At 43.1% G+C, this 27884-nt stretch overlaps 1 protein-coding gene across 2 annotated transcripts in view; it reads right to left on the bottom strand.

Annotated features, from left to right (window-relative positions):
• The window catches only part of ALK (ALK receptor tyrosine kinase), a 307088-nt gene that overhangs the window by 14064 nt on the left and 265140 nt on the right, over positions 1-27884 (bottom strand). The window contains exons 12-23 of one of the 2 annotated variants that reach the window (XM_036380516.1): positions 22762-22924; positions 18426-18576; positions 15937-16068; positions 14930-15074; positions 14083-14145; positions 12419-12517; positions 11580-11732; positions 10289-10387; positions 8442-8628; positions 6190-6280; positions 5228-5292; positions 4166-4295 (exon numbers count right to left, since the gene is read on the bottom strand). In XM_036380516.1, the coding sequence (XP_036236409.1) occupies positions 4166-4295; positions 5228-5292; positions 6190-6280; positions 8442-8628; positions 10289-10387; positions 11580-11732; positions 12419-12517; positions 14083-14145; positions 14930-15074; positions 15937-16068; positions 18426-18576; positions 22762-22924 (1478 nt within the window). Of the gene's footprint in view, positions 1-4165; positions 4296-5227; positions 5293-6189; positions 6281-8441; positions 8629-10288; positions 10388-11579; positions 11733-12418; positions 12518-13962; positions 14146-14929; positions 15075-15936; positions 16069-18425; positions 18577-22761; positions 22925-27884 lie in introns of both variants that reach the window. The other variant, XM_036380515.1, reaches the window with a different exon arrangement.

Here is a 27884-nt window from a genome sequence, read left to right on the forward strand (position 1 = left end):
GTTCAGTGTAATCACTGCTCTGTGCACAGCACAAAGGAGGGGAATCATTTATCCATATATGATTTCTCTCCCAGAGCTGGGCTTTGATTGCTGTGCTGTGTGAGAGAAAGATCAGCACTGAACCTCCCAGAATGGACAATTCTGCAATGCTTACTCTGAGCTAAGGCTCCAAGTCCAGGAGCCTCTGGATCTACCAGCCTGCCTCTCTGCAGATGAGGGGGAAGAGGTAATCCTGTAATAGATGTGAAACTCTATTAGAAATGGAACAGAGAAAACCTTCAGGGCTGTCAGCCATGGATTCATGGGGAATTATGAATCTGAACCTTATGGAGTGGACCTAGCTGGCATAAATTGACATATTCCACGAGAATCACTGGTCTTGTACCAGTGATGATCATTCTTGCTTAGAGTCCAGAAAAATCATTACATATTGGCTGAGCTGAAGAACACAGACGAACAACATGCAACAGTGCTGGCAGCATCTCCATCTGTCATTAAGTTGGATCCTGTGTTCTGATACCTCCTGCAGTTGCTTTAGCTTTCCATTTCATGTCCCTTGCAATGCCTTCAGTCCCCCCTTCCCTTCATTCACCTTCTCCTTCACCATTCCCTCTGCTCCCTTTCTGGCTTTTCAGTGTGCAAGTGCACGGCAGCGTGCTGCATGTGTCTTGTTCCAAGCCACACACGTTGTAGCTGGCCAGTGGCAACTGGGGGTCTCTCCAGCAAGGTGCTTTCTTTTTCCATAAGCCTTGGAATTAGTGCCAAGTTAATGTCTTTCACACCTCTATTAAGTCTATCCAAAACTAGCAAATGAATTTGATGTTACTGGCAAGGAAGTGCAAAGAGCAACTGAGGGATGAAGGTAGAGACTGAACACGTAAATCTCTTTTTTTGTAATTAGGCTAAAAGCAGAAGTAGGTGGGAAAGACAAGGTAAAAGAAATTAGCTGGAAAATACAAAAGTGGAAAGTAAATAAGGAGAAAGGCAGTAATTCATATGGTGCTTACTGCAGAGTAGAGAAGTGCATCTCTGCCACCCACCCAGTCAGATAGGGCTTGTGTTCAATTAATTCCTTTTGGAAGCAAAGCTCATCAAAGCCTCTTTACTTTGCACTTGTCCCTTGTCTTTCCTTTCCTTTAATGGCCCTGAAAAGCTAGACATCCAGCCTGCTATGCCTGACTTCTGCCTGTCTTCCCTGAATGAGCAACAGGAGGAACAAAGCAGCTCAGGGTTCATTAAGAGCAGTGCAAAGATACATCCACCAGCACTGAGCCACAGGCCTTATGTACAGAGACTCTGTCACACCTTGGGTGTATGCAGAGGGTAAATCCACTTCCAGGGCTGGATCTCATACTTCACAGAGCACAGTGCCCTGCACACATCTCAGTTCTCATCAGTCATAGTCTCCTTGCCTCGCAGTTTGTGAGCCAGCAGTCAAAAATACACCAGAGGCTGATTTCTCAGCACTCACAGGTGCCACTGGCCCCTCAGAAGCTGCCCCAGCAGCCAGATAATGAATTACCCTGTCATCCTTGCCAGGCAGACACCACATGGGATGGTTGCAGAAGCAGGGCAAGGCAAGGGGAAAGAAGGTATTAGAATGGAGCAAAACAGTGTGGATCTGTGTCTGCACAGAGTCAGGCTGCCCATGTTCACCCAGCTGTTCAAGAGGGAATGGAAACTGCTTTTCTGGATCAATTCCAGCTTGCAACTACCCATCTGCATTAGAAGCTCAGCTTTCCCAAAGTGTGGGAGACATGGGACGAAGCAGAAAACAGAGGCATCAATCCAAGGTCTGCTTCACTCCTGGGAGCAAGTTAAATGCAGAAACCAGGGAGAATCTTCAAGCTGATGGGAAAAGGCCTTGTGCCTGGTAGCAGTTATGATCAGTCTCAGGTAACCTTGAACAGGTCAGGAAAGACAAGTGTCTTAAGTTGGAAATGGGGGTGTGCATTCTATTGCCATCTGTTAGAGGTGGGGCAGTTATCTTCTGTTCATTGGGCAGTTTTCTTTATCTCTTCCACAACCAATCCTCCCTTCAGGAGAGACCTTCTGTTGGTGGGCCATTGAGTGTCACTGCATGACTGATAAAATTCCATCATCCCATTGGGAGATGCTCCACTCAGCGGAAGGAGCCAAGCATTCCTACCTGGATATAATCTGAGATTTGGAACACCAGAGCAGTCTTTTCCCACTGGATTCCCTGAGGAGCAGCTTTCTTCTCCAGTGGATTCCCAGAGGAAGACCAGACCCATCTACACCACCACTGGGCCTTCAGAGGAAAACTCCACCCTTCTACAGGATCCCTGCTCCACCACAACCACAGCTGGCACTGCAGGAGGGCTGCAGCCTGCAGCCACCATTTCATCAGACTGCTGCCACCACCCTGACCCACAGGGTGTCAGGTTGTATTCTAACTCTGTCAGTGGTTGGGTGGTTTGGTTTTTTTTTTTTGTACTATTGCATTTATTTTTTAGTTTTAGTAAAAAACTGTTATTCCTATTCCCACATCTTTACCTGAGAGCCTTTTAATTTCAAAATTAGAATAATTCAGAGGGAGGGGGTTTATATTTTCCATTTCAGAGGAGGCTCCTGCCTTCCTTAGCAGAGACCTGTCTTGTCAAACCAGAACAACAAGGAAAGAAGAGGAGTGTGAAGGCAGAAAGAAATACTAAGGAAGCAATGGAGGGAACCATCAGCCTCTTCTGCCATGGGCTTTCACAGGGGTTGCACGGAGCTACTGCTGACAAAAGCAGAAGTTGTGGTAAGGAAGAACTCATGACTGAGGTAGGGCCAAACAGAAAAAAGCTCCTCAGATCAGAAGGTTCCCATGACTTCATCCTGTCAAGATTAAGGGCTGTTTCATCTACAAAAGCAGCTGGCTCATTTTACTGCAAGTAGGTAAAATTCCTGCTGTGCAGGACTAGTGTTCTGGTAGCTTCTCACAAGATCTGTACCATCACTGAGATGGCTTCTCTAATTTAAGCAGCCAAACCCCATCCTGTTTCACCTGCCCCTTCCCACATCTTGCACAGCCTGGCCTGGCAGTTCTGAACAAAGCACTTACCTGCAGCATATCCAGTCTGTGTCATTTTACACTGCACTGGGTGAGAGTGGGGACCACGTTGCAGAACATGAATTTCCCCATTCACCTACCACCAAGTTCAGCAAATTTGTAGGAGCATCTCTAGGTGCTTCAGAAAAACAACCTGTATTTATAAAGTCTGCTTTCTTAGATCTCAGACTTTATTTTCTGGGTGTTTAGCCTCCTTATCCAGGAAGGAGCCACTTTATTGCAGCCTATTCAAGACTGCAGTGCTTCTGAGTCTCACAGACCATTTTATATGTCTGAAAACCACACTGCATGGAAAAAATAAAAAAGTTTATCTGTTTCCAGAGGCCTCAAGGAAGAATCTTATTGATACCTGTTAGAGCAAATTTGTGTCTCTCTTGTACTGATAAAATGCAGCATTTTGTCCTGTGTCGAACTTAGAGACAAAATATGAAGCTGGGCCCAGCCTTAAACTTCAGCAATATCTGTGTGACTTTCTGACCCAGGGACTCAGAGAAAGCTTTATTCTTCTGAAATACTGAATGCTCTCTAGAAGTCATAATTTATTTCTTCCACATTTCTAGCTGACTGTCTCTTCCTATTGATGCTGATTTCAGTGGGGAAAATCTTTAACTCTGGACTAAAGATATTTTCTATTAAGTTGACAGCTCCAGGCTGGATTGTCTCATTGCCTATGCCAAACTTGAACTGACAGGTATCCACAGAAATGCATCTGATCAGCAGTTTAAATAATGGGTTCATATTTTCAATATTACTCGCTCAACATTTCCTCCCAGCCTGCCCCCAGCTGGTGTGGAGAAGGTAAGAGTTGAGTTTAACATTTTATTTTTTAGACTTCGCTTTTGTTCTTTTTTTAGGTAGTATCTGCAATGGTATCTAGCAAAGTCCAGGGATGAGGCACCTCTGCATAGCCCCAGCAGCATCTGTTCCTATCCTGCTGGCTCCTGCCTGCACAGAGGTCTCACAACAACAGAAATTTTGTCACCCTCTAAAATGCTGGGAAATAGTGTCTCATAGATGAGTTCTTTTCCAGCTAAGTGTTTGCCTTGTGGCAGCAGCTCCCTAAATAAACCACAATTTACTCTTCCTCACCGGTCTGGGCCGTGTCTCCCTCAGGAAGGATTTGAGGTCTCCCCCAGCCATGAGCTCCAGCAGGATGAAGCGGGGCAGGGCCTGCAGGCTCACCCCGATGCAGCGCACGATGTTCTGGTGGTTGAACTTGCTGTGGAGACAGGGACACCCAGTTGTGGAGCAACATTGACCCAAAAAACACAGTAGCAGAAAACATTCAAACCTTTTTGCTGCAGGGAATGTGTGGGGTTTTTTTTTTGTTGTTGTTTTTTTTTTCTGGGTTTGTTTTTGTTTTTGTTTTTTTCCCCAGAAAATAAAAAATCTCAAAGGTAGGGCAACTTGATAAAGCTTAAGCACTACCCCTGCATTCTGTGTCTGTCTGGACAGTGTAGGGACAGACAGAGGTGAGGAAGCAGTGGCTTTTGGCTGCTTTTCCTCTCCCTGTTTTCTGCATTCTTTTTGGGCTCCGCAAGACTTGTGGGGCATAGGAAGCAGAACATGTCTGATAACAGAGAAAAGTCTGCTCTTAATTTCCCCATCCAAGAGGCAGAAGTTGGGCTAGGGCAATGTTGTTCTAAGTAACACACTGACACGGGGATCTGCTTCTGGGGGATGTTTCTTGAGGTCAAGTCTCCAATACTTCCTTAATTCCCCACCTCTCAAATGTGATGGGAAAGTGGTTCCATAGATTCTGTGATTCAGACACTGACACACGACATGACAGCATCATAAAGTCAATGCCATCTGTTTGTTTTGACTAGCCAAACTCAAATTCCTAAGGTATGTTCTCCTCTCTGAGAGAAATCAAAAAAATCTTATTATCAATTCTAAAATCTGGGCTTTAAATTTTTCACTTTGGGTAATGAAAACCAATGTGGATCCTTTTGAAAATTTAGCCTTTGATCATTTGGTGCCTCTTCATTTGTAAGAAGAACAGAAAAGGATGGCAGTGCCTATTATATTTGTGCTAAAACTACTGTATAGATGTGCTGAGATGACACCACCTATGAAGAACCTTTTTTTTCTTTATTTTGTTGTGCTTTGCAAGGCTACAAAAGTGGTGTTGATGTGATTCATACACACCTAATAATGAGAGCTTCCATGAGGAAGTCGAGCTCATCTTGCTCTGAACACACTTCTGGCAATGTCTGGAAAAGAAAGAACGGGTTGAAAAGGAGAAGATACTTCAACTTATAGATTAGAACACCTTGGCACTAACACTGCAGCAATCCTCCTTTCTCAAAAGAAACTTCACTCTAAGACAACCACTAGAGCATTGCTAAACTAGACTGTGAAGCCTGTTGAAAGGTAAATATCAGACCTCCTGGCCCATCAAGGCCACTGTCATCCTCCTCCCAGCAAAGGAAATAGCCCAGAGTGCACAGAGAAGTGTTCAACATATGGGACTCTGCTGTATAGAGGATGAGGAGTGAGATCACAGCTCCTGAGTTCTCTGCAGTTCAATGATCCTCCCTTCCTGCAAGACTGGGATCTATAACCAGCAGCAGAACTGTGCTGCTATGTAATCTCTAAGAGAAAACAAGCCAGCTAGACTGCTGAAGGCCTGGAGAACTCTACCAGGGTCTCTTAGGATTTAGCTTCACATCCAATGCATATCCATCCTGTAAGGGACTGGTGAGATCCCTGGAAAACCAGCCAGCTCCTACTTGCAGGGTCTTTGACGTATGTGCCAGCAGCTTTTGGCCCTGTGAAGATTTTTGGACAGATTACCAACCAGGTGTAGCATGGGGAGGATGGACAGTGCATGGATTTAGCTCTCATTCCTGCAGCCTACTGTGGCTCTGTGGGAAACCTTTGCCTATTTACTATTCACAGTCCTCTTTTAGTAGTCTCACATACCCATATCCTATAAGCTGTACCATTGCTGTGATGGATTTAAGTGTTGCAACAGAGCAGCAATATTTCTAGCCATGTCCTTCAGGACTTATAGCAACGCTTCACTCATCTTTATTGTTATAATGCATTGGGACTCTTGGGTGAAAGGTGCATGAAACCATCATGATAACTCATTCACTGTCACTTACTTTCACAGCCACCTGCAAGGGAGTGGGGTCGCTGGGGATCCCTGTCACCTGACCTTCATATACCTCACCAAAGGCTCCGTGGCCCAAACCCCTGGACAGACCAGAGAAGACAAGAAGGTTTTACTACAGAGAACACACATTATAACACTGTGGACACAGCTCACAGGCTCACAATTTTCATGGCAGTGTAACAGGGAGAACTGGATATTGACAGTATGATCTCACCAGACCTTGGTGAGGTCTTTCATGAACCTACATTTTATTTAATTGGAAGGGAAAGCAGTCCATGGAAGTGAACACTCCCCAGTGAAATTGAGCTGCTGGCATTGCAGCACGTAAAGAGAGCACTTATCTATGGCTTTGGTATCAGTGCTCAGTGGTGGGTGCTCCAAAACAGATCAATAAAGACAGGACTTTAGTCTTGGTGTTTACACACCCTAAACACATTAACAGTTCCCCTGATATTTCTGCATCACCATTAAACAAAACATTGAGCAAGAAACTAGGAGGCACAATGATTCTCTAAAGACCTGAATTCTAAAGCAAATAACTTTTCTTGACTTATTGTGTGATTCTGGGCAAGCACCTTAGCCAGTAAATGGTGATGACAGTGCTTTGTAAAGCACTCAGCTCAAGGAATTTGTGCTGAGAATTGTTTCTGGCAGTGATCATGTTATGAAACGTAGAGTTTTATTTTGAATAAGATTACAAGAAAAAGAGAAAGGAATAAGAGTAATCATAAAATAGAACCTGTTCCATGTCCTCGTGATACAGATTTTGCATACCTGTCTATTCAGTCCTCACTCTCTTAACGTTAAGTCAACTGGTACTACAACAGCTATTTCACATCAGGGGCCTGTCACAATGACATGGTGAAATATAGCAGGGGATGAGGCTGCATCCCAAATCCTGAGTCCTTCTTAACCCTGCATGGGCTGCACTTTAGGCAGTAGCATTTCCAGCCTCTAAGAGGCATTCCTGCATCTCAGTCTGGGGAAAAGGCTGCATGCAGTCTCCTGTTAGAGCCAGGTCTGGGCTGAGGGCTGCATTGATTCTGTTCTCTGCTCTATCAGTGGACTGCTTTTGCATGGGCTGTTGCCCTCCTGTCCATATTAACAAGGAGGAACAATCAGGTCTGCTGCTCATAAGCTCTGTCTGTAGTTTTCCCAGGATAGAACCAGTCTGGGCAGTCAAACCACACTGACGACTCGTGCTGCCTGTGACTCAACCACTTTGTGTAATAACATTTTGTAGGTATCAGCTTGAGACACCATTCTTGGCTCTGCCTGACCAACCTATTACAAACTGAGGGGATAAGCCAGATCTTTACAGCTCATAACTCACCCTCCTTCCAAAAAGTCCACTTTCCCTTCCCTTGTCAATTCCCAGCTGTATCCTCTGCTGTCTGCTTACCACACTTCAAAAATCCTTTCAAAGTCCAAGTGGCAAAGGGAGCAGCAGCACAGGGTACACTGGAAACCTCCAGGTGCAGTCCAGCAAGATGTGCAGGTAAGAGGGAATGAGATAAGAGACAGCAAAACATTGCAGACTGCATAGACTGCTCTGAGCATAATTTTTTTCAGCTCCCAATTTTAAGCTTCCCAATTTTCCAAGGACTCCTGCTTCCACTTTTTATTTTTTTTGTGTAACACTGCATGGTATCAGGGTACTGTCAAATTCACAGGTATCCAGCAGTAGAGCAAAGTGTGTAAGAACTCAGAATATTCAAGTTTTTCTTAGGAGACACTTTAAAGCTTTTCAGAAGTTCTCATCTAGACATGATTATCTTGCTGGCTTTATATCCCTGTCTTTTTAATACTGTCTGGCATTTTCAAATCCATTCCTTTCCTTGATATTGCACTTAAGGATGTCATTGTCTTTACCAAAGACCCCATCAAAGATTTAAAAGAGCTTTCTACAAGCTTCAGCCATCCCAGAATTTCATCAGCTCATGGCAATGGGCCATTCACTGCATAGCCTGTAAAAATGTAACTGAATTACTGGTGATGACTATTCAGTTCTCCTCACAATCCCAGGAGATGAACACTGCACATGTAGAAGGTCAAGGTGAATGCCAAAATCTAGTCCCCTCCACATGAGCCTAACTACTGCAGCTTTACATTTTATGGAAAGGGGTCTGGACCTAAAAGTGCACAGGAATTTGCACAGAGCTGTGCATTCACACCTCTCTAGGAGAGCTGGGACATGTGGGTGTACAACGTGAAGGGTGGGGAAGGCAAAGATGGATTTACCGGATGAGGGAGATGTTTTTTCGAGGCACCTCTTTAAGGTCACTAATGGAGGTGGTTTTTCCTGCAAAGCAGTAGTTGGGGTTGTAGTCTGTCATGATGGTGGAGGTACGCAGCTTGCTGAGTTTGTACTCTGGGCTCTGCAGCTCCATCTGCATGGCTTGCAGCTCCTGGTGCTTGCGGCGATACACTAAACAGGAGAACACAGTTAACCACGGCCAGAGACTGCATTTGGGACAGCCCTTCTCACTGGGATTCACTGGCATATTTCTGTACATCAAATAATTACAGATAGAAAATGGGATCTGAAGATATCCAGGAACCTTTGATTTACACATCTTACAAAGAAACAGGTTTGCTCATGGACTGTCTGTAAAAAGTAAAATGAATTTCACTTGGACACATCTCAGAGTTCTGATGTTGTTTTAATGCTCTATTTAGTTTAACCAGACCTTCCAAATACAAGTCCAGTTTGAAACTTGTGGGAGGTGGGGTATTACTGACTTTCCTAAATCACACAGAAGTGACTAAAGTCTGAAATGAATTATTGCATCACAGTGTTCAAAATGGATAGCCTAAGCTGTTTCCTGAGAATAACACATTGTACATAAAAAATAGCCAATTTTCCAAAACTTCCACTGTTTCTAAACAAGAGAGGTAGGACCACACTTGAAGTCAGTTTATGATATGTTATATTCCTTGCATGACTTCACTGACACTTCTGCAACACCATTTAAAACCACACGTTGAAAGAAGACATCCTGAGGATATTCCTTGAAATAGTAACTGATATTGCAGGATTTTTTCCAAAAGAAGATGACAATCAGGAGCAGGTTAAATCACTATTGATTTCTGTGGGAGCTGGATTGAACCCAAAGACTGTGACGGCAATAGTTATTGCATCTTCTCCAGCAGATGTTGCTCAAGGGAAAAATTGAAGGGGTAAACATGCACTTGCAAAGGCAGATGGATGTAATGACCTATCCACAAACTCTTCCTGTCCTCCATTTTCCTCCTCATTGCCTTTGCTTTAATTTTTTAAATCGTTGCCCTTTCCTGAGATGGAAATGATAGGCTCGTTGGATGGAAAGAGGATTACTCTTCCACTCCTGAGAAGTATTTAGTCATTGTAAAAAGGCACTGTCAGGACAGAAATCATAGATGTAGGACCATGTGCATGCAACTGATAACTCCTGAAATTCTTAAAACTGAAACAGCTGTGCAGATCTAATTTCCTGCTCTTGGTTCATCCCTCTCCTTCCCCAGACCACACACAGTGTGGGCAAAGAAAGGTGGCAAAGCTGTGGTTTGAATCCCTGACTCCTTTTCATTGATTCAAATCTATTCTGCTTGCACAAAATGCAGGTGAGTGAGTGTTTAAGATAAGAACATGAAAAGGTGAAAAATACCTTTTAGAATTTCAAGCAAAAATGCCAAGAATACCCACATCCTACAAAGGAGCAGTTTGTGAAAGAGGAACCTATGTGAGAGTTTAAGCTTAAATGTCATACATTAAGAGGTGAAATCTGTACATAGGCACACAAATAAAGAAACTTTTAGGCATTAAACAGCACCAGATCTCACAAAAACCAGAAGCAGCTGTGTTCTGGCAGCTGCACAGTACAACACAAAAACCAGTGTATCTTTTGAGATGCAGTCAGTAAGTGAAGCCTCCTCTACTTGGCCATTGTGGTTAGAAACAACTACAGAATTCTGAAGATGTGTGTGGGAAGGTGTCATTAAATACAGCAGTAGCTCAAAACCTGAATCCTTTTGCCTCTCAGGGCCCAATTATCCCTAGCTCAGATCCAGCGCTCATACGAAAATATCTTTTGCAGAGAAACACTCACCTATCATGATTCCTGAAAAAGCCAAAATTAAAGCAGCCACCAATGCTGAAGTCACTACAGACAAGACCAAGGAGAAAGGGAGACGAACCACTGGCTCAGCTGCAACAGAAAGAAGGAATTACATGTTTGAAATTATCTTCCAGGAGCCACATTTTTGCCACCAGATTTTTTTCTGCTCATCTTTCCATTTACTCATCTGCTGCTCCAATAGTGTAGGAGCAACCTCTGGCATGACCAGTTCTCAGGATCTATGACTTCTCATACCTCATTGTTTCACTTTCCTCAATTAGTATCAACTAATTAAAACAGATGGTTCACCATCAATGAATTAACATGTGAACTCCCTGGGTGCAAAAACAAGACCATAAAAAAAATGGGCAGGAGGTTGGGGGGGTGAAAAGAACATTACATTGTTTGGGTTAAAGTGCTGCTATCAATACCAAATCACAGCAAAACAGGAGGAGGACTGCAATATTTCATCTCCTAAATGCATGTAATCCAAGCAGAAAAACCTGATAACAGTGTAGTGAAGCTGCATCCTCATGTGGGATCATGCTATTAAGGATTACCTCACCTTGACAAAATGACCATACTTTTTACCTATCTTACAGGCAGGAATGGTAAAAACACAACACAACAATTTTCCCATGCCAGTGACAAGCTGAAAGCAGGATCCCAAACCCCTGGGGTCACCTGCTCTAAATGCTGCACAAGAATAGGAAGCAAACCCAGTAATGGAGCTCTGAGCACCTGGTTTTGAAAGAAAGGCAAGTACAGGCACTGTATTTAGTTTTTGTCAGAGAAACCTTGCACAGAATTTCTCACAGTTTTGGAACTTTACTTTAAATGTCCAATTCCTCAGGAATCATATTTTCCTTCACCTTGCTTTCTTCTTTTTTTTTTTTTTTTGGTTCTTTAAAGAACTGGTCTGAAATACAAGTTCAGCTGGAAAATTCTTTCGGCGAGCAAACTTTCAGGATTTCAGAGCAGACTCTGAACACAAGCACAAGCAGACACAAAATTTGAGTCTGCTCAGATCTGCCCAGGATGCCAAACACATACTGTAGAGCAAAGCAGCACTTTTGCTCAGTGCCCCAGTCCTCACCATTGATGAGGCTATATCCTGGCAAAATAGCTCTGCAGCATACTCAAGCAAGAAAGAAAATAAACTTCTACTGCAGGCAGGTTTAAGATTAGACAGCACTTTCAGGATGTCTTACAGTCCAAAGCAGAGCCTTTGGCCACACATTTTCTGTCCCACATGTTAGCAGTACCCCACACACCTACTTACCTGTGCAAGACACACCATCCTCTGCCAACTCGGTGCCTGGCTCACAAAAGCAAATGACTTTTTGAGTCTCAAGATCAACATGGCACTCGTCCATCTCACAGTGGCTGCAGTTAAGGTGCAGCCTAATTTCCACCTCTCCGTGCCCCTCTGTCACTAAGGAGTGGATGAAGAAGCTCAGTTAATTACTGTAAAGACCATTCTTATCATTTCCTTGGGTTCACCCTTTTCTTTCCTGGCCTTTAGTCCCTCCAAGACCAATCACTGCAAAATCTTCAAAACTTTCTGGCTGAATCCACCAGGCCAGAGTGCATCTGCATTTGAAAATACTTCTGGCTGTTCTAAAGAAAACTTCTGTTTTTTTAAAAACAAGTAGATTTGTTGTTGTTGTTTTCTGAACACATTGCAAACATATTAAAGACACTGACTTCTGGGAAAACACAGGTTGGAGTTGCAGTATTTATCACTCCCATGCACTGCTGGGCAGCACCTAGATATTTTACCAAGGGATGCTCTAAGGAACTTGCTTGCTGGTGAATAGTCAGATGTTTTGTCTGTTTCTTTCCTAAAGTATCTGAGCTATGAGGTTCTGTTATCACTTTCCTTGTCCAAAATTATTCTGTAGGCTGGTAGACTGTACTGCTGGGAGTGTTTCCTAATAGGCTTGATGTTTCCTCTCTCTGTTTTTTTCCTGCTACTTCTGTCTATTCTCTGCTGTATTTTATGTACTTTCTGCCTCCTCATGTTCATGACACTGAGCTGTACTCCAAAAGGATGTAAGGGGTCCTACTATTTTTAAAATTAAATAAGCCCATGAGAAGACCTCTGACCAGTATGAATACCTTTAAGTGCTGGAGTGTATAAAGTACCAATTGGATTAATAAAGGACACACCATCCTCCCCATCCATCTCTGGGTCATTGTCCACTGCAGCATTGCCACCTATGTCAAACCAGAAGTTACCTTAACAGACTGAGGCTCATAAAACAATAAAACACAGATAAACATGGCAACATGCATGACTTCAGCTTATTTAGGGAGGCATCCAAATGAAAAAAGAGAAAAATTAAAGCATTTAATATATAGGAAATATTTAGCAGGTTGTGGCATGAAGTACTGGACTTTAGAACTTCAGTTTAATAATGAAGCTTGTATCAATCAATCAATCAATCAATCAGCTCTGTTTAGGTAGACTGGTGCAAACTAAGGCACAAACTTCATCTCTAACCATTTGGATGCTGTGAAACATACAAGCCCCTGTTAAAATTTATGTAGCCAAGAGACTGGAAAGCACCAGTACTCAAGGGCTAAGTTAGTACCCTTGATGATCAAGGCATGGACTGTGTCAGCAGAGGGAATGGATAACCTGATATCCTTCCTCTCCTTTGCACCCTGAAAGCAGGGTGGTCCACCAGGAGTGGGGACTGAAGGAATTTATGAGTTGCTCATTTCTGCTTGAGCACATGGAACATACCAGAAGCAAAGTATGGGCAATAGATAACAAATATTAGAAACACATATATTTTGTACTTCAAGCATGCAACGATTCCCCCACCCCACCCAAAAATAGCTTTTTCCCTTTAATTGTCTTCAGTGAAATAAAAAAAACATAATGTGAGTCATTCTGTTGGAAAAAGAAGCATTACACAGGAACATTGGTACAAAACATGCACTTAATCATTTATACTCATTACTTCCTCTCAAGATTTCTAGTCTACCATATACTTAATTTAAGCTGTGGAGAACCAGGGGTTAAAGAGTCCACCACAGTGCAGATGGCTGCAGAAAGTATGTGGCCCAGGAGACTATGGGTTAGTAAAGATCTTGAATCTGGCCCACACCAGTTGTAATCAACATAATGCCATCTGACAGCTGCCCTGAGACACAGAGGCACATGAAATTAGCTCCTTGTTGACTGAAGTCATATTAAGAGGGGTGCTGGCTGGCAGCCTGAGCCTCTGCCCCCAGAGACCACCTGTGCAGGACCACCCACAGCAGGGCAGCGCAGAAGCTGCATCCTTCCCCTGGCATAAAGCCTGGCTGCCAGTCCCCAGGACCAAAGTCCTCCAAACACAGGTGCTGGCAACAGGAGCACAGAGCTGTGGCTCCTCCTGCACTGTCACCCCAATGTGAAAAGCTCAGGAATCACAGCAGGATTTTAATGTCACATTTTGCAGAGCGCAAAGCCAGGGCTGCAGCTGAAGGACTGGCCTCTGGCTCTTTGCTCAAAGCCTCAATGAGTTCATCTAGTGCTAAAAAGGCAACACACAGACATACTAGTACATAACAGTCAAATATGCTAGCTACAGGAGAGTTATCATCAGCATTTTGCTGACCATTAGCACTAAAGGAGGGGAAGGGACACCTTGAACACGAAGCCACTTTACCTATATATCCTCCGCCTCCTCCACCTGAGGAGCACCCCCCTCCACCCCCTCCGAAACCCCCTCTTGTCTCCCACCCCCACTTCTTCATGGCCTGGGGGCAGGATCTTCCTCCAGTAGCACCTTCCAGCAAGGATTTTCCTGACCACAGGAAGGAAGTGTTATCATTCCAGCCACCTCCACCACCTGCAGTTGAGAGAAGAGAAAAGGCACAGCCAGGGGTTACTTTTTGTGTAAAAAACACTGGAGGGATCTGCAGGAGAAGCACCCATTCAAAACACCTCAGCTGAAAGCCATCATCTGCACCTCTTTTCACCTACCATACATGCAAGGACAAGTATTTTCTGTAGAAAAGGTAAAAAGATATCCCTACCTACTCTCCAACCACTTCTTTCGGGTTTTCAGAGCCTTTCCCTTCTCTTTGACTAAAAAACTCTTGAAATAAACCAATGCCAATTCTAAAGTAGAAAAAACTGAATTTATTGTAAGGGGTGTGAAAACATGTCCCACTCCTACTCTCCACACCACTTACCAGTGATTCACTTTCAGCTCTGCTGCTTGCTCAGTCCAAGGTCTCTGCACAGAGACTTCTAGACATGGTGCAATTATTCTCTTTCTGCATAAGCCTGAGAAACTCTGAGTAAGTCCACACAGCACAAAACAGTGCAGAGACCAGAACAGTCACATTGGCACTGCAAACTCCCACATCAAAAATCAAACAACTTTGTTTATGAAGGTACTGTATTATTTTGGGAGAATCTAGCCATTGTTATGGCTATACCATCTCTGATACCCTTATTTATCCCAAGTATCCAGCACTGTGTGTAGCTTCTATTTGCATATGTTATAACCCTCTGTTCCCCCTGAGCTGTATTTTCATGAGTTTTGCCTCACCTTCTTGTGAGGAGGAGGAATCTGGGAGTACCACATATTCACAAAGGTTTTCTCAAAAGGAATAAACTCTCCTTACCTGCAGCTCCTGAATTTCCATTCAACCCTGGAATAGAGGAATCATTCTCCAGTCTTTCTGGATGAAATGTGTCCGTTTTGGCCCTGTAGGCCCTGCCACCACCCCCTGCTGCAATTATCAAGGGGACCGGCTCTCCGTTCTCCATCTTAACAAATTCAGAAATAAAGGCAATGTTCAAACTGAGTCAGACATGGAAATGGAAGTTCAGCCTCATATAGTTACTGCATGCTGCACCAAGCAGGCATCTAGGGCTGCTCAGCACTGCACACTGTCATTGCATTATTTATGTACCCACACCCAGAAAATTAATGAATAGAAAATTAAAGAATCGTCCTACCAAGTTCTGCTACAGGAAACAGCAGTGTCAGTAGCTCTATGAATTGTATCTACCATGGTGATGGCTCTTAGAAAGCCTGTAATGCCTCATGTGATGACTCTTATCAAATGAAACAGCTAAGGAGCACTGCTCTGCACAGTGTCTCCCCTGAGACCAGTGTTTGGAATGAATATTGTCTCAGCTAGCACAGGACAGGAAACATCAGAGGTCCACAGCTACAGGACTGCCAACAGAAAACATACAGGCTATCCTCAGCTTTCCCTGTCAGGCTAAATGTATAGCTGATGTCTCACATTCTACAAGGCCAGAGGTGAATGAAGTCCTGCAGAATTTGCCCTTTGCTGTAGAACTGTGCTTCAGCATCTCAGTTTTTATTGAAAAAAAACCCCGAACAAACAACCCAGCTCAACCCATTATGTTTGCAAAGGATACTTCAAGCCACCGAAATGAGTGTGGCCATATTGAACAGCAGTTCAGGGAAGTGTGAAGGGCCAGCCCAGATCCCTGCATCTCTCAGGTGGAAATTAGGGATACCCAGAGGTTACTCTGTGGACCGTCTCCCTGAGGTGCATAAGGCATTTTTCAGAGGCAGGATGTGTGGATGCTGAAGGTGCATGGGGAGAGAGAAAAGGCACAGCCAGGGGTTACTTTGGAAACTGTGTTTCCATACCTTAAATATGTAAGTGGCACCGCCCCCACCACCACCTCCTCCTGCCCATTCATTGACACTTCTGTTCACACGAATCTCTTCTTCAATCACGTTGTTCTCTCCAATGCAGACCTTCTGGATAACATCATTTGTCTGCAAACAGAAGACCAAGTCTGAATTCAGGTAAGAAAACTCCACTCCCTTGTGCACACAGAGGCCTCATGAACCCCTTCAAAGGGTTCATGAACCCTTTGAGGCCCCAAAGGCCTCATGAACCCTTCTACCATCCCAAAGCAAGAAACTGTCCTCCAGGGAAACTACATGACCAGAACCAAATTAATGTTCTTCTAGAAGAATCTGGCTTTTTGCCTCAACCTTCACCAGAAGAATTTGTTGCCATTTAAATGGAATTATTTTGAAGCAAGCTCAGTGCTGATACCTATTATCATGTAATACACCTCCATAAACTTTTAACATACAAAATGTAGCAGAATTTGCTGCAAATATTTTCCAGCACTAACAGTCTGTATTTCACAAGAGGAGGACAGGAGTAACTCGGCAAGGATGTGCCTTGTCCTGTGCCACATGACAGCAAATGGCAGAGACAGAGAACCCAAGTTTGTTTACCTCATTTCTTGTTGGGTGGGCCAAGCAGCCCCTGTGCATCTCTGATGATCTTAGCAGCAATTTTACTGCAACTATCAATGCCTACCAAAAGAGCAGCAATCCCACCTTTGACTGCAGTGTAACCCTGATGTTAATGAAAATACCTCACTAAAAAGCCTCCACATTTCCTACTTAGCATTTTTCCCTTCCATCAATTATCATTGAACACAGTGAACTTTCTGTATTAGGCAAATCCCCAAATTCACTAACTGATTTCAATCACAACATTAAACCACCATTTATGCCTACTTTAGGACTATGACCTAACTACTGTTTTGGTTTAAAATTAGAGCATTAAAGTGCATGACTAGCAGGACCCTGCTGTGAGCATTTTCAAGTTGCAAACTTTGCCTCTAGCCTATTTTACTTTACAGGTTTTGTCTCAGTAACACTATCTTGTTATACTGCACGTATAATGCACACTGAACTTACTAAACCAACGACACTTTTAGGGGAAAATGCACAAACATTTGTTATAAGAGGATTGACCTTCTGCTTCCTTCTACTCTCATGTGTGTGTTTTCTTTTGGAAGAAGAACCTGATAAAAGCATACTCAAATTACAAATTATTCTGCTGACCACACCATATATTCAAAGTTGCGCTAGAGAATGAGTGGCATCTCTTTTGTGTGCAGACTTGCCTAAAGAACTAACAGTCTTCCTTTCCTTGTTTTTTCCCTCTCCTTAATTGATTTGGAGTTGGGTGGGAATGATTAATAAAATGACAAAGTCAATGACCCAAAGGAACCACTAGATTACAAAAAAAATAATCCTTCATGGCAAAGACATAACTGATTACAATCCAATCTAGTAAAAGTCCCCTCTACAAGTCAATGCAATCTCTTTGCCTCAATGAAAGAATTACATTAGCACTCAATAAATTCTCACTAAGATTACAGTGGCCTGCAATTTAATGAGTCCATTTATTACCCTCAGCTGGAATTTCCTAGTTAAAGATGCTGGATGGACGTTTGAGTTAGGCCATTTCTCATTTCAAAAAGGCTTTATATTAATGGTTTGTTTGTAGATATGTGTAATTCTAGTTTGAACATTATTTACTTCAGCATTCAGCCTTGAGAACCCCTTTTACTTGTCTATATCCTTCAACCTTTCTCTGCTCTAACAGACTGCTAAGCTTTCATCTCTTGGATGCCAGCCATTATCAGCTGAGAAATGCACATCATTTAAATGTCCAGCTCAAGCCTGCAGGTGAAATTTCATAATAAAATGCTTAGTTTGCTCCATGAGAGTGTCCTACTCCCACATCCTCCTCCAAAGAATACTTAACAATTAATAGACTACTGTGCATGCGAATAGTGCCCATCTTTCTGTAAAGACATTTGCAGCAAGGGTTGGTTAATAACATAAAAATGAGGACTGACCCAACCATGATTGATTTGTCTTTCCTATTCCCCTGTGGAGAATAACCAAGCAGGCCCTGTGACGTGGGTATCTCTAGAGGTGCACAGTATATGAAAATGTCAGGGCTGGGCTCAAAAATGGAACAAGGACAAAACCCTGCAAAATCAGCCCTGAAGACTGATCTCCAGAGGAATAGAAGGCAGGGTTGTCTTTTGTCTCCAAGCCCCCACACAGGTGCTCTGAGATACTCAGACCAGACAGGAACCTGTTGTGTATTATCAATGGGGCCCAAATGTTGAAAAGAAGCAAGCACAGGGACATGATGCTTCATATTCTCATGCTCTCCCAGTAAAACTAAAAAAAAGTATTTCTTGACTCCTGTACCCCCAAACCCCTAGAGGACAACGTTTTTCTGTGTGAAAAGACAAAACTCTATGGACTGGTAGAAGGGATGCAGGCAAAACAGAAAGGCCATGACTTACACTAGGACAAGCATCTTCTCCTTGCTGTCCCACCAAGATATACAGTGTATCATCCTTCTGGAGGTCAAAAATTCCCAGCACAGACACTCCGTGGGACCGCACCATGGTGTTCTTCCCTCCTTTCCCTCCTGCAGCTCCATAGCCTGAGATGCTGCAGGAAAAAGAAAACAAGAGGCTGCCACTTGAGTTGTCCCAGGCAGGTGGAAGGAGGCACAAACCCCTTTGGAGCACTGAGCATTTTGCACACCTGAGCATTTTGCACGGTGTCACAAAGCTGTGCTCCGAAGACCTGAGATGCTAAATAAACCTAAACCCAAAGCCTGAAGACCGATTTTCTGCTCTGTTTGAATCCGTGAGCTTGTGTAGTTACAAAACAGATTCTTTCACATTGATTATTGGGCAAACACAGCTGAGAACAGAGTGAGCAAGCCCTTATAGTTTCCAGCTTTAATATCTGAAACACATCTTGTTTCCCAGAAGGCACATCCTTGAGAAGTTTGCAGCAAGGAAGAGAAAGAACAGAAGCAGGAGAGCTGGTAAAACCAGGACATATGGCTAAAGAGAACATTAAGCATGAGATTGACAGAGGGAGATTTGAGAAGGCAGACAGCATAACTGGTCCTGGTAGCATGGACCAGATGGAAAACAGCTCTCTTATTCCCAGGACCAGAGGAATACAGAAAGAAAAGTAGATGGAGATGACACTACCTGCAGTAAACAAGGAAGGCAAGAGCCCCCTGGCCAAACTCACGGCGATCAGAAACATCTCCCTGTCTCCAGCCAGGAGTGGGCAGGTTACACACAGGCTGCTGCAGTCTCAGTTCAGGCTCTGGGATTTTTATTTCAAACACTCAAGATTCAGAGGTGCTTGCTGTTGCTGCTGTACCCAAAGATGTGGCTGTAACACTGTATTTCCCATCTCCTCCCTCTCCCTTTCTAACAGTGGACATACTTAAAGCAGCTTTTAGCAAAGGATTTCAAAGCACTTTTAAAAAATCATGATAAAACACACATTTCTGTGACTAAACACAGAGTTACTCAACTTTCTGAGCAGGTGAATGATGGTACAGCAACCCAGTTTGGATCTGAAATAAGCAGATAAATCTCCACTGACATTAGTAGCATTCCATGTGCTTCTGTGAGAGCAAAATTCCACCTGGAGCAGGTAACCAGAGACTGCAGAACTCAAAAATGGCTCTCAGCTTCCTACCAGGCACAGCATAGGTGCTCTGCTTTAACACCTCCCTTCCTCCAGCACCTGGCTGCTCTCTGCCCAGCACAGTCCTGCCTGCAAACAGGCAGTGTCTCATAAAGCATATTAGATCCTGGCAATGTGACATGATTATGTTCATGCCACTGCTGATAACTAAAGCAATCAGTCCTCAGTTAGGCTGTACCAGAGCCAGCAGAAAAAGTGATGGACACAGCACTGGGCCACCCTGAACAGATGCTACATGAACTGAAAGCTGAGTTGATTTACTGTAGGATTTTGCAATGGCTAATGAGGTGCACTACCAGGCACAGCAAGCTGGCAGGGCTAATTGGCTGCCAGTAGGGGCCATACTTTTCCATGTAAGAACAGATTTTGCATACAAGCAGTGATATCAGAAAGTTCAGGAAACCCAGTCTGGCCTCACCCAAAGGCTGAAGACAAATAAAACCCACTATATTCAGGTGGCAGTCATTCCCTGTTCAAAACAGGTGTCACTATTTAAACAGTTATCTTGACTTCAAACCTAGAGAGGATCCCTTTCATTAGTAACACCTTTCTTTTACAGGTGGAAGGAAGCCATTTAACCCTATTGGCCCTGAAGAAAGGTTCAGCCTATTCAGAGCAAGAACACAGAGTACCTCCCACTGCCTTCCTTCTTTTCTTTTACTATGACACTTGTGGGATCTGAAAAAGAAGCCCACACCTTCAGGAAGGGTAGGATGTGCAGAGTGCAAACCAGGCCTGGAGAAAAACGTGCACCCTCACATCCAGGTAATGGGAAACACTGGAGCTAGTCTTGAGAGTATGAGAAAATGCTGTACCTAGCCTGGCTGACTCAGAATGACACTTTTTTGCACACCACTGGGCTGTGTTCTTGTGCCACCGTACAAAATAGAGAAGATAGCACAGTGGAAGTGATCACAAATGGGGCACTCAGCAAAATGGACCTAAACCTTTTCCTTTAAAAATGGAAATAAGGAGGTTAAAGGATGGTGATGTGTAATTTATTACAGTCCACTTCTCTCATACTTGGTCATGAGACCTAGATGACCAGACCTTCTGAATGCTTAGAAGGAGATCTGAAACAAAAAAATATTCTTTTATAATGTTTAACTTCATTGTTACACAATGTGAAGTCCCACAGGGGTGAACCAGAGCATGTAAAAACTCCAGTTTTCCAATGTGGGCACTACAGTGTGTGGCAGCCTACCCAGACCTTCACAGCTGGGGTTTTCTGGGTGTGCCTGGTTTGTGCTGGCAGAGTTTTGTGTAAAATTGAGCTGTCTGTATTTTAATAACGCATATTCTGCCTCATGTTCACAAAATCAATATCCTTCTTGAGCAATTACCAGGAGTGCACATTACACAGTGTAAAACACACTGATGTGGCAGAACATCAGCTCCCTCCAGAGCCCAGCAGCCAGCAGGAGCGTTCTCTCCCTGTGTCAGGTGTTTCAGCAGTGCCCATCAGGAAAACTTACAGCACCCACACTGCAGCAGCACTGCAGGGCAGAGCTAAACACAGGCAGTAAGTCCAGGCTCTGGGAAGCCTGGAATTGATACTGCAACTTGACATTTTCCTAGGGCTATGCTATGCTGGCAGACTCTGCTGCCCCTTCAGCAGAGCAGAATCAGGAAGATGTCAAGTTAATTTAAGCCCACAATTGCCTCCTGCTTTCCCCAGGCTGTGAATTTTCTACTTTAGCCTTAAGAGGTGCAGAAGAGAATGTCATCCCTTTATATATATATGTTATGAACGACATTATACATCTATTATCTATACAGAACTTAAAAGTCTGTTAGGTCATTTATAGGATTTAAATAGACAAGTCATGCCTGCAGGGCCCAGGGGTTGTATTGTGCAGCAAAAAAATCAGCCTACAGTTGCACAGGAATTCTGGCTCTTCTTGACTCTGATATTGAAGAAATGACAGTGCTGTAAGCTTTTGTGCTGTTTTGCCTCTTCATTTTTGGGCTGTACTTTATAACCATATTTACTGGATGCTGGTTCTGAAAAGTTCTATTCACCTCAGGCAACTCCTTGTTGATAGCTGGGTAAAGTATCATTAATGTTTTTTACATTACCATCAATCCTTGTAGGAATAGGCACTCAGGCAGAACTTGTGCCTAGCCCAGCCAGTTTCTCAAAACTGCTTTGCCCTAGACCTCTGTTAGAGACTGACACCTGGCCTAAACATTGACATTATTTTCCACTATAAAAGAAAAAAAAAAAGATGTGATCAGAAAATTGTAACTGAAATTTGTTCACCTTCAATGGAATGTTTTGCTTTGAAATCCAAGACACCATCATTGGTTTCAATATGGAATGCTGCATGAAAACCACCTCTAGACAGTCACTGGTTCAAACTGACAGTTCTGCTCACAAAATGATGCATGTAATGGCTTCATGCTATCATTCAGATACAGTGAACTACACTTCAGTTGAACTTCTTTCCCCAGCAAGAGCAAAAGGAAAAAATGATTGGTAAAAATCTGATAAAGTAGCATTGAACTGTATCTGATCACCTCTCTTTGAAAACAACTCCACAGAGGGATTTAAGTGTTAGAACCCTCAGTATCTCACAGCCTACCATTTAGGTGGCTGCCTTCCAAAATCAATTCTACTGTGGTAAGCCAGGCTTACAAGCTCAACTTGCTGTCTCTAGATTCAAAAACGTGAAGATGCTGAGCAGAGGTTGTTGCAAGCTGGCCTATAAGAAATGCTGACACATGATTGTGCCTTCCACAGCAAGTGAAGGGTGGGAAAAACTCATTCTGAACCCAGGGCTCCATGAATGCCAAATGGGAAATACATTCCTCTTGGTCTGGGGAGGTGAAAATGCTTCATTTTCAGCTCCTGATAGAGCTCTCCCAACCTGTGACCATTCAGGCTAAAGATTTGCCTGCCTCAGAAAGTTTCTTCTCTTTCACCAAAATAGTTGCATCTTCCAGGGAGCAAATCTGAGATGGGGGAGACTGGAAACCACAGGCTCAGTGATAAGTAAAACCCCAGCAGATGTGGCCAAACTTCTGAATGTACCAGTTCAAAATTGCCTGGTGTATCAGCAGCTTGGATCGTTCTGAACACAGATACATCATGCCAATCAGAGACAGCTCCCTTACCTGTACGTGTTGGTTGCTGGTACTCTCCAGATCTGAATGCCTTGGAGAATCCCTTCAGCTCCCACCACCACTCTGAGCTTGGAGTTCCTGTAGGCATCGTTGCACTGGCTCTGGGTGGGGCCATAGGGTCCACTGGCACCACAGGTTGTGAAGAGCCACTGATCTGAAAGGAGGACACATGCAAAGCATGACCCCACACCCAAGGACCAAGGAGCTGCTCTGCTCTGCTCTCCAGCTGCTCTGCTTCTTGGACCAAGAGCAGAACCTGGCCCTGAGGTTTTAACCCAAACAAATACCCCCAGAATTACTTTTAAAAGTCTCATAGTTCTGTGTGCCTCTGTATTTGACAGCTTTTCATTGACATCTCCAGAAATCTATCACAACAATAAACATAGTTTTATTTTTCCTAAGGCTCAAAAAGGCAAAGAGCACAGAGTAGAAAAAAATCCAAGAGTCCTCCCAGTTTCAGGCTCTGCTCTCTGGGCTGTTAAGTGCTCATTCATAATCTCAAGGCTGGTGCATTCCAGCCCTTTCAGTTTCTAGAGACATATGGTTATTGAATTTATTTTAAATGGGAAAGTAACTGTTAATTAGATAAAAAACTGTAAACACAACACCATCACAGTGATTAAAACATAACAATAGATTAATTGAATTCTAAATAATTGTTTGCTCACAGGACACTCAAATTAAGCTTCAGAAAGCAAAACACCTGACTGGGGCCTGTAAAACAAGCATCTAGCTTCTGCATTTTCTAGGCCAGATCTGTGGGTGTAAATCAAATGCCTCCCTATTATAGCCATTTTCATCAATTGGAAGCACTGATCCTGTACAAATAGATTTCTAGAACAAGGCTTTGTTAATTTGTGTTTCAAAAAAAGTCTAAATTTTAAAATTTGAATACAGGATGGTGGCAATTATGTCCTTTTCCTTAAAGATTCATTTTAGGAGCATTGTACTCCCAAGACCACGATGCTTTTGTAAACCCACCTTGTCCTATTTTCTAGTATATCAAGAAATACTTCATATATACTCAAAAATAAGATCTAGATGGTAAATAAGCAGAAAAAGCATTTTTTTGTGAACATGACATGATTTATCAAACATACTTATTAATAATCTAATATTAACAATCTAATAAACTCTATCAGGTAGTACTACTGCCATTAAAGATAAAAGATTTGGAATCTGAAGGTTTTTCTATAAATGATGTTGGTCCAGTCAGCCTTCCACAAGGCCTTCTCAAAGGGCAACATTTCTCCACCAGCTTCCACAAAAGAGATGCCACACATGCAGATTCCTTCAATGGTGACACTAAATAGTTCAGACAGGGCATTAATTGGACTCAGTGACCAGGAGTTGGAATCAATGATCCTTGCAGATCCCTTCCAACTTAGGATGTTCTATGATTAGCTTGACCTGCTTCTTGGAATTCAGAGCTATTGTCTAAGCTGATGTGGTTTAGAAATGATGGTCTGCACGTGTCTGGATGAGCAAGGCCAAAGGTCCTACCGCTGCTGTTATTGGAGACTTTCACCCTCCAGAAATACAAGAAAACACATTGGCTTAGCCAGAAAAAAGGTCTGAATTACCTTTTCACAAACTAATCCTGAAGATCAGCTAAATTCCTTCTTACAAAAAAAGTTCAGTGAATGAAATGGATCAAAGAATTTGACAGAACTTTAAGAAATACAGTGACTGGTATTTCTGAAAAATGTTGGTAATACAGTGTTGTGCAAAATTACCACTCTGTAAAAAAATTTCCCAATCTAAGTACTGCTGAGAGAATAATCCCACCTTTCTGAAAAATCTACAACACCCCTTCTCAAAACTCCCCTGCAAGGGTCCTCTATAGCTTTTGTCACTGTTACTTGTTTTATTTACATATTAATTTCACTTATTTCTCCAATCCTTCTGCAGTGGGTGGCAGTATGAAATCTTAAAATTATTAGACAGCAAATGGAATAATTTTCCTCTCTTCCTGTGCTTCTGATGTACCCCCTAAAACAACAGGTAAGAGGGTAAAGGCACCTAAGGAAGAAAGGTCTAGAAGTTACTAAAGCAAAATGCTTCAGTAGCTCTGAACAGTTTGGCACCAGAAGTTACTTGTGTTTACCCTTGCAAAACCCACCCCAAACCCAAAGGAAAATCTCACAGTAGCTGGAAGATGAGAGACTCATTCTGTCAGCTATCACAGTGATTTAACATTGCAATACTCCAGCGGGTTTAGCCACCTGCACTGAAACATATGTTTAGTAAAGCAGGCAGGTAAGTGGAACAATAAGAAGCCACTTGGATGTCTCCAGTGAAATATCAAACATGTTCCCAAAGGTAGATGTGGGTGACCTTCAAGGAGACAATAAGCTCAAAACATGAGAGAATCAAAATGGAAAACTGGAAGTGATAAAACCTAGGACAGGCCACAGCATGTGCAGACTGCTGCTGTGGTGAAGCTTTACATTTCTGATTTAGTCCCTTGAAATAATACAGGTTCCTTAGGTATCTGCCTATCTGACCTTGGCAAACTCCTCTCTAGATGATTCCACATGTAATACACAGCACAGCTGGACCTGAAACTGGCTGCTCTTGGCTCCCACTGGCTTCCAGGGACTGGGGATCAGTGAACTACATCTTATTCCAAAATGCCTTGAAATGGCCCTCTGGTTCCCCAAAAGCCCTGGTTGAACAGAAGGAGAATGTCCTTCTGCTGCAGACCTTACACCTTCAGACTCTGAACTGAAGCAACCAGAACAGCTTTTGTATTTTCTGCCTTTAGGGCAGACTAGAGGGGGCTCACTTCCAGTGCAGAGGCAGTATCAGAGTAAAGGCAGACATTGCTGGCAATTTGAGATTAGTCAATCTGAGTTTTCAGAGCTTGAGAGGATGGGGAATGAAAAACCACAGATATGTTATACCAGGGAGTACAATGGAACCTGGAGATCACTGAGCACAGGAGGTGTTATCTTGGGTTTCTGAAGTGGTCCTGTTGTAATGGATACAGTGGTGCATACAAGATTGTCTGTAGAGCCTCCCAGATTCTGCAGGTGCTGCAGCCAGTGCTAGCAAGAATATGTATTTGCTTTATTCAGGTAGACAAGAACAGGAAAACATGTGTTTCAGAACTAGCAGAGGTGGGTAGTTATCTTTGCCCAAAACATTGCAGCAGGAAGTCTGGCCCAAGTGAAGTCCATGGAGAGACTGCACCTGATTTAAACCAGCAGGGATTTTAGTAAAATCTACAGCCAGGTGTTGCATGATCTCCTCATTTGTCATTGCTGCACTGATGTGCAAACAGCCCTACTCCTGTTTATAAATACTGGAAGCCAGTCCAACATGGAACAGCTTTGTCACTGAATGAATGGGACATAATATGACACAGGAAGAAGTTGCACCTCATTTCAAGATAATTAGGACAGATGGATCTTAGTTACAATTCTGGATACAGACTAAAACTCCCACACTTCCCCCCTCCCCACCATTTCATAAAGCCAACTCTCAGTGTGCAGATACAACAGCCCAAGAGCTGAAACCTCTAACCCAGCAGCACTGCCTGCCTTAATAACCCACCACTACTTTTTTAAAAGTAAGATTTCACTCCATGCGAAGTATTGATTTTCTCTTGATTCTAGAAATGACTGCAGCATGTCTTATGAGCTTGGAGAGAGCATTTCTACAGGTTGCTGCATGCCACAGCAGTTTACAGTAATTCAGTTTGAAGCATTATTTTGATCTCCAAAGACTAAAGCAGCAGCACTGAATCGAAAATCCTTAAGTAGCTTGGTGAGGAGCATAGATTTTTTCCCTCTGTGAATAGCTGTGATCTGTTTCATAGTGCACAACACATCCCTCCTTCCTCCTGCAGTGTGTGGCAGGATAACACTGCCAGCACCTCACACACTGGGGGAAAAACAGCAGGACTCTCCAGGCTAAAGCTCCCCAAAAACTAGCAGATTGTGGAATTCTGCCCAACTTCACACAAGTTGCATATACCCAATGTTCAGAAACAGCTCAGCATTCCTATGACAAAAAACAACAGGCAGTTTAATGTAGGGTCCCTGTATATTCTGCAATTGGTAGTTGCAAGATGCTACCCAGGTTTAAAGAACGGAAATATCTGTTTGAGGTGGAGGGGGGAAAAATAGTGGAGATTCAGATTGGAGTACTACATTTCAGTGAATAATTTATACATCAGTTCAATTTAGATAGAATCCTCCCTTTTAAAAGAAACATGGCAGAGGAAAGATTAAGTTTCTGCATGTTCACCCACTCACCTGCCCTCCTGCTCCCTGGCAAGCCTCCCAACAACTGGCAAGGTCCCAGAAGCAATATTTTGCAAAAAAAAAAAGTATTTTTGGCTCTATTAAAAGAATTGAAAAAAATTTTCTTCCTTCATAACTTTTCTTTCTGTAATGAATTCACTGACTGATATATTTACACACACAGTTGCTCATCCTTTTGCACCGCAGAAATTCTAGGTTTCACACAGCTTGTCTAGATACATGAAATGCACAGCAATCAAGGTGCTGGATTTCAGCCACAGCAAGAGGGGAGTAATGTCCTGCTCTTGGAAAACAAAATGAACAAAACCCCACAAGACTTAAAATGACTGATTTGTTAGAAGCTCTGATACTACTTGCAGCCCTCGGCAATGCTGCTGCAGGCACTGCTGCAAATAACAACCAGCAACACTGAAGAGAAAACCATGGGACAAAGCCTGAGGCACATTTGTACTTCTAACATGGAAAGCAATTTCATTGGCACGTGTACAGCTCACAAACTCCATGCCCCAAAACAGAGGCATTCTGGCTATACCTCAAGGGTCTAAATGTATTAGCTGGCATTTGTCAAATCCAGCTGGTTTGAACCTAGTTTAAACCCACTGCCAACCAAAACTTTAGTGATTTGAGCAAATTGCCAACCAAGCACCATGGTACTTGGCTTATTTTGGAACCTAGAGTAACATGTAAGTGAAATGCATCAGTGCTTTAAAATAATGTGTAGACAGTTTGTGTAACTTGCTGTGACAAGCTCTATTAGGACCAAAAGGCCAGTCCTACTTCCAACAGAGTAGAAATCCACATTCATGAGGGCTATAAATTCTCATGTTTCAGAAGCATAAGAAC

The sequence above is a fragment of the Molothrus ater genome, chromosome 3, assembly GCF_012460135.2.
Source record: "Molothrus ater isolate BHLD 08-10-18 breed brown headed cowbird chromosome 3, BPBGC_Mater_1.1, whole genome shotgun sequence".
Taxonomy (NCBI): Eukaryota; Metazoa; Chordata; class Aves; order Passeriformes; family Icteridae; genus Molothrus; species Molothrus ater.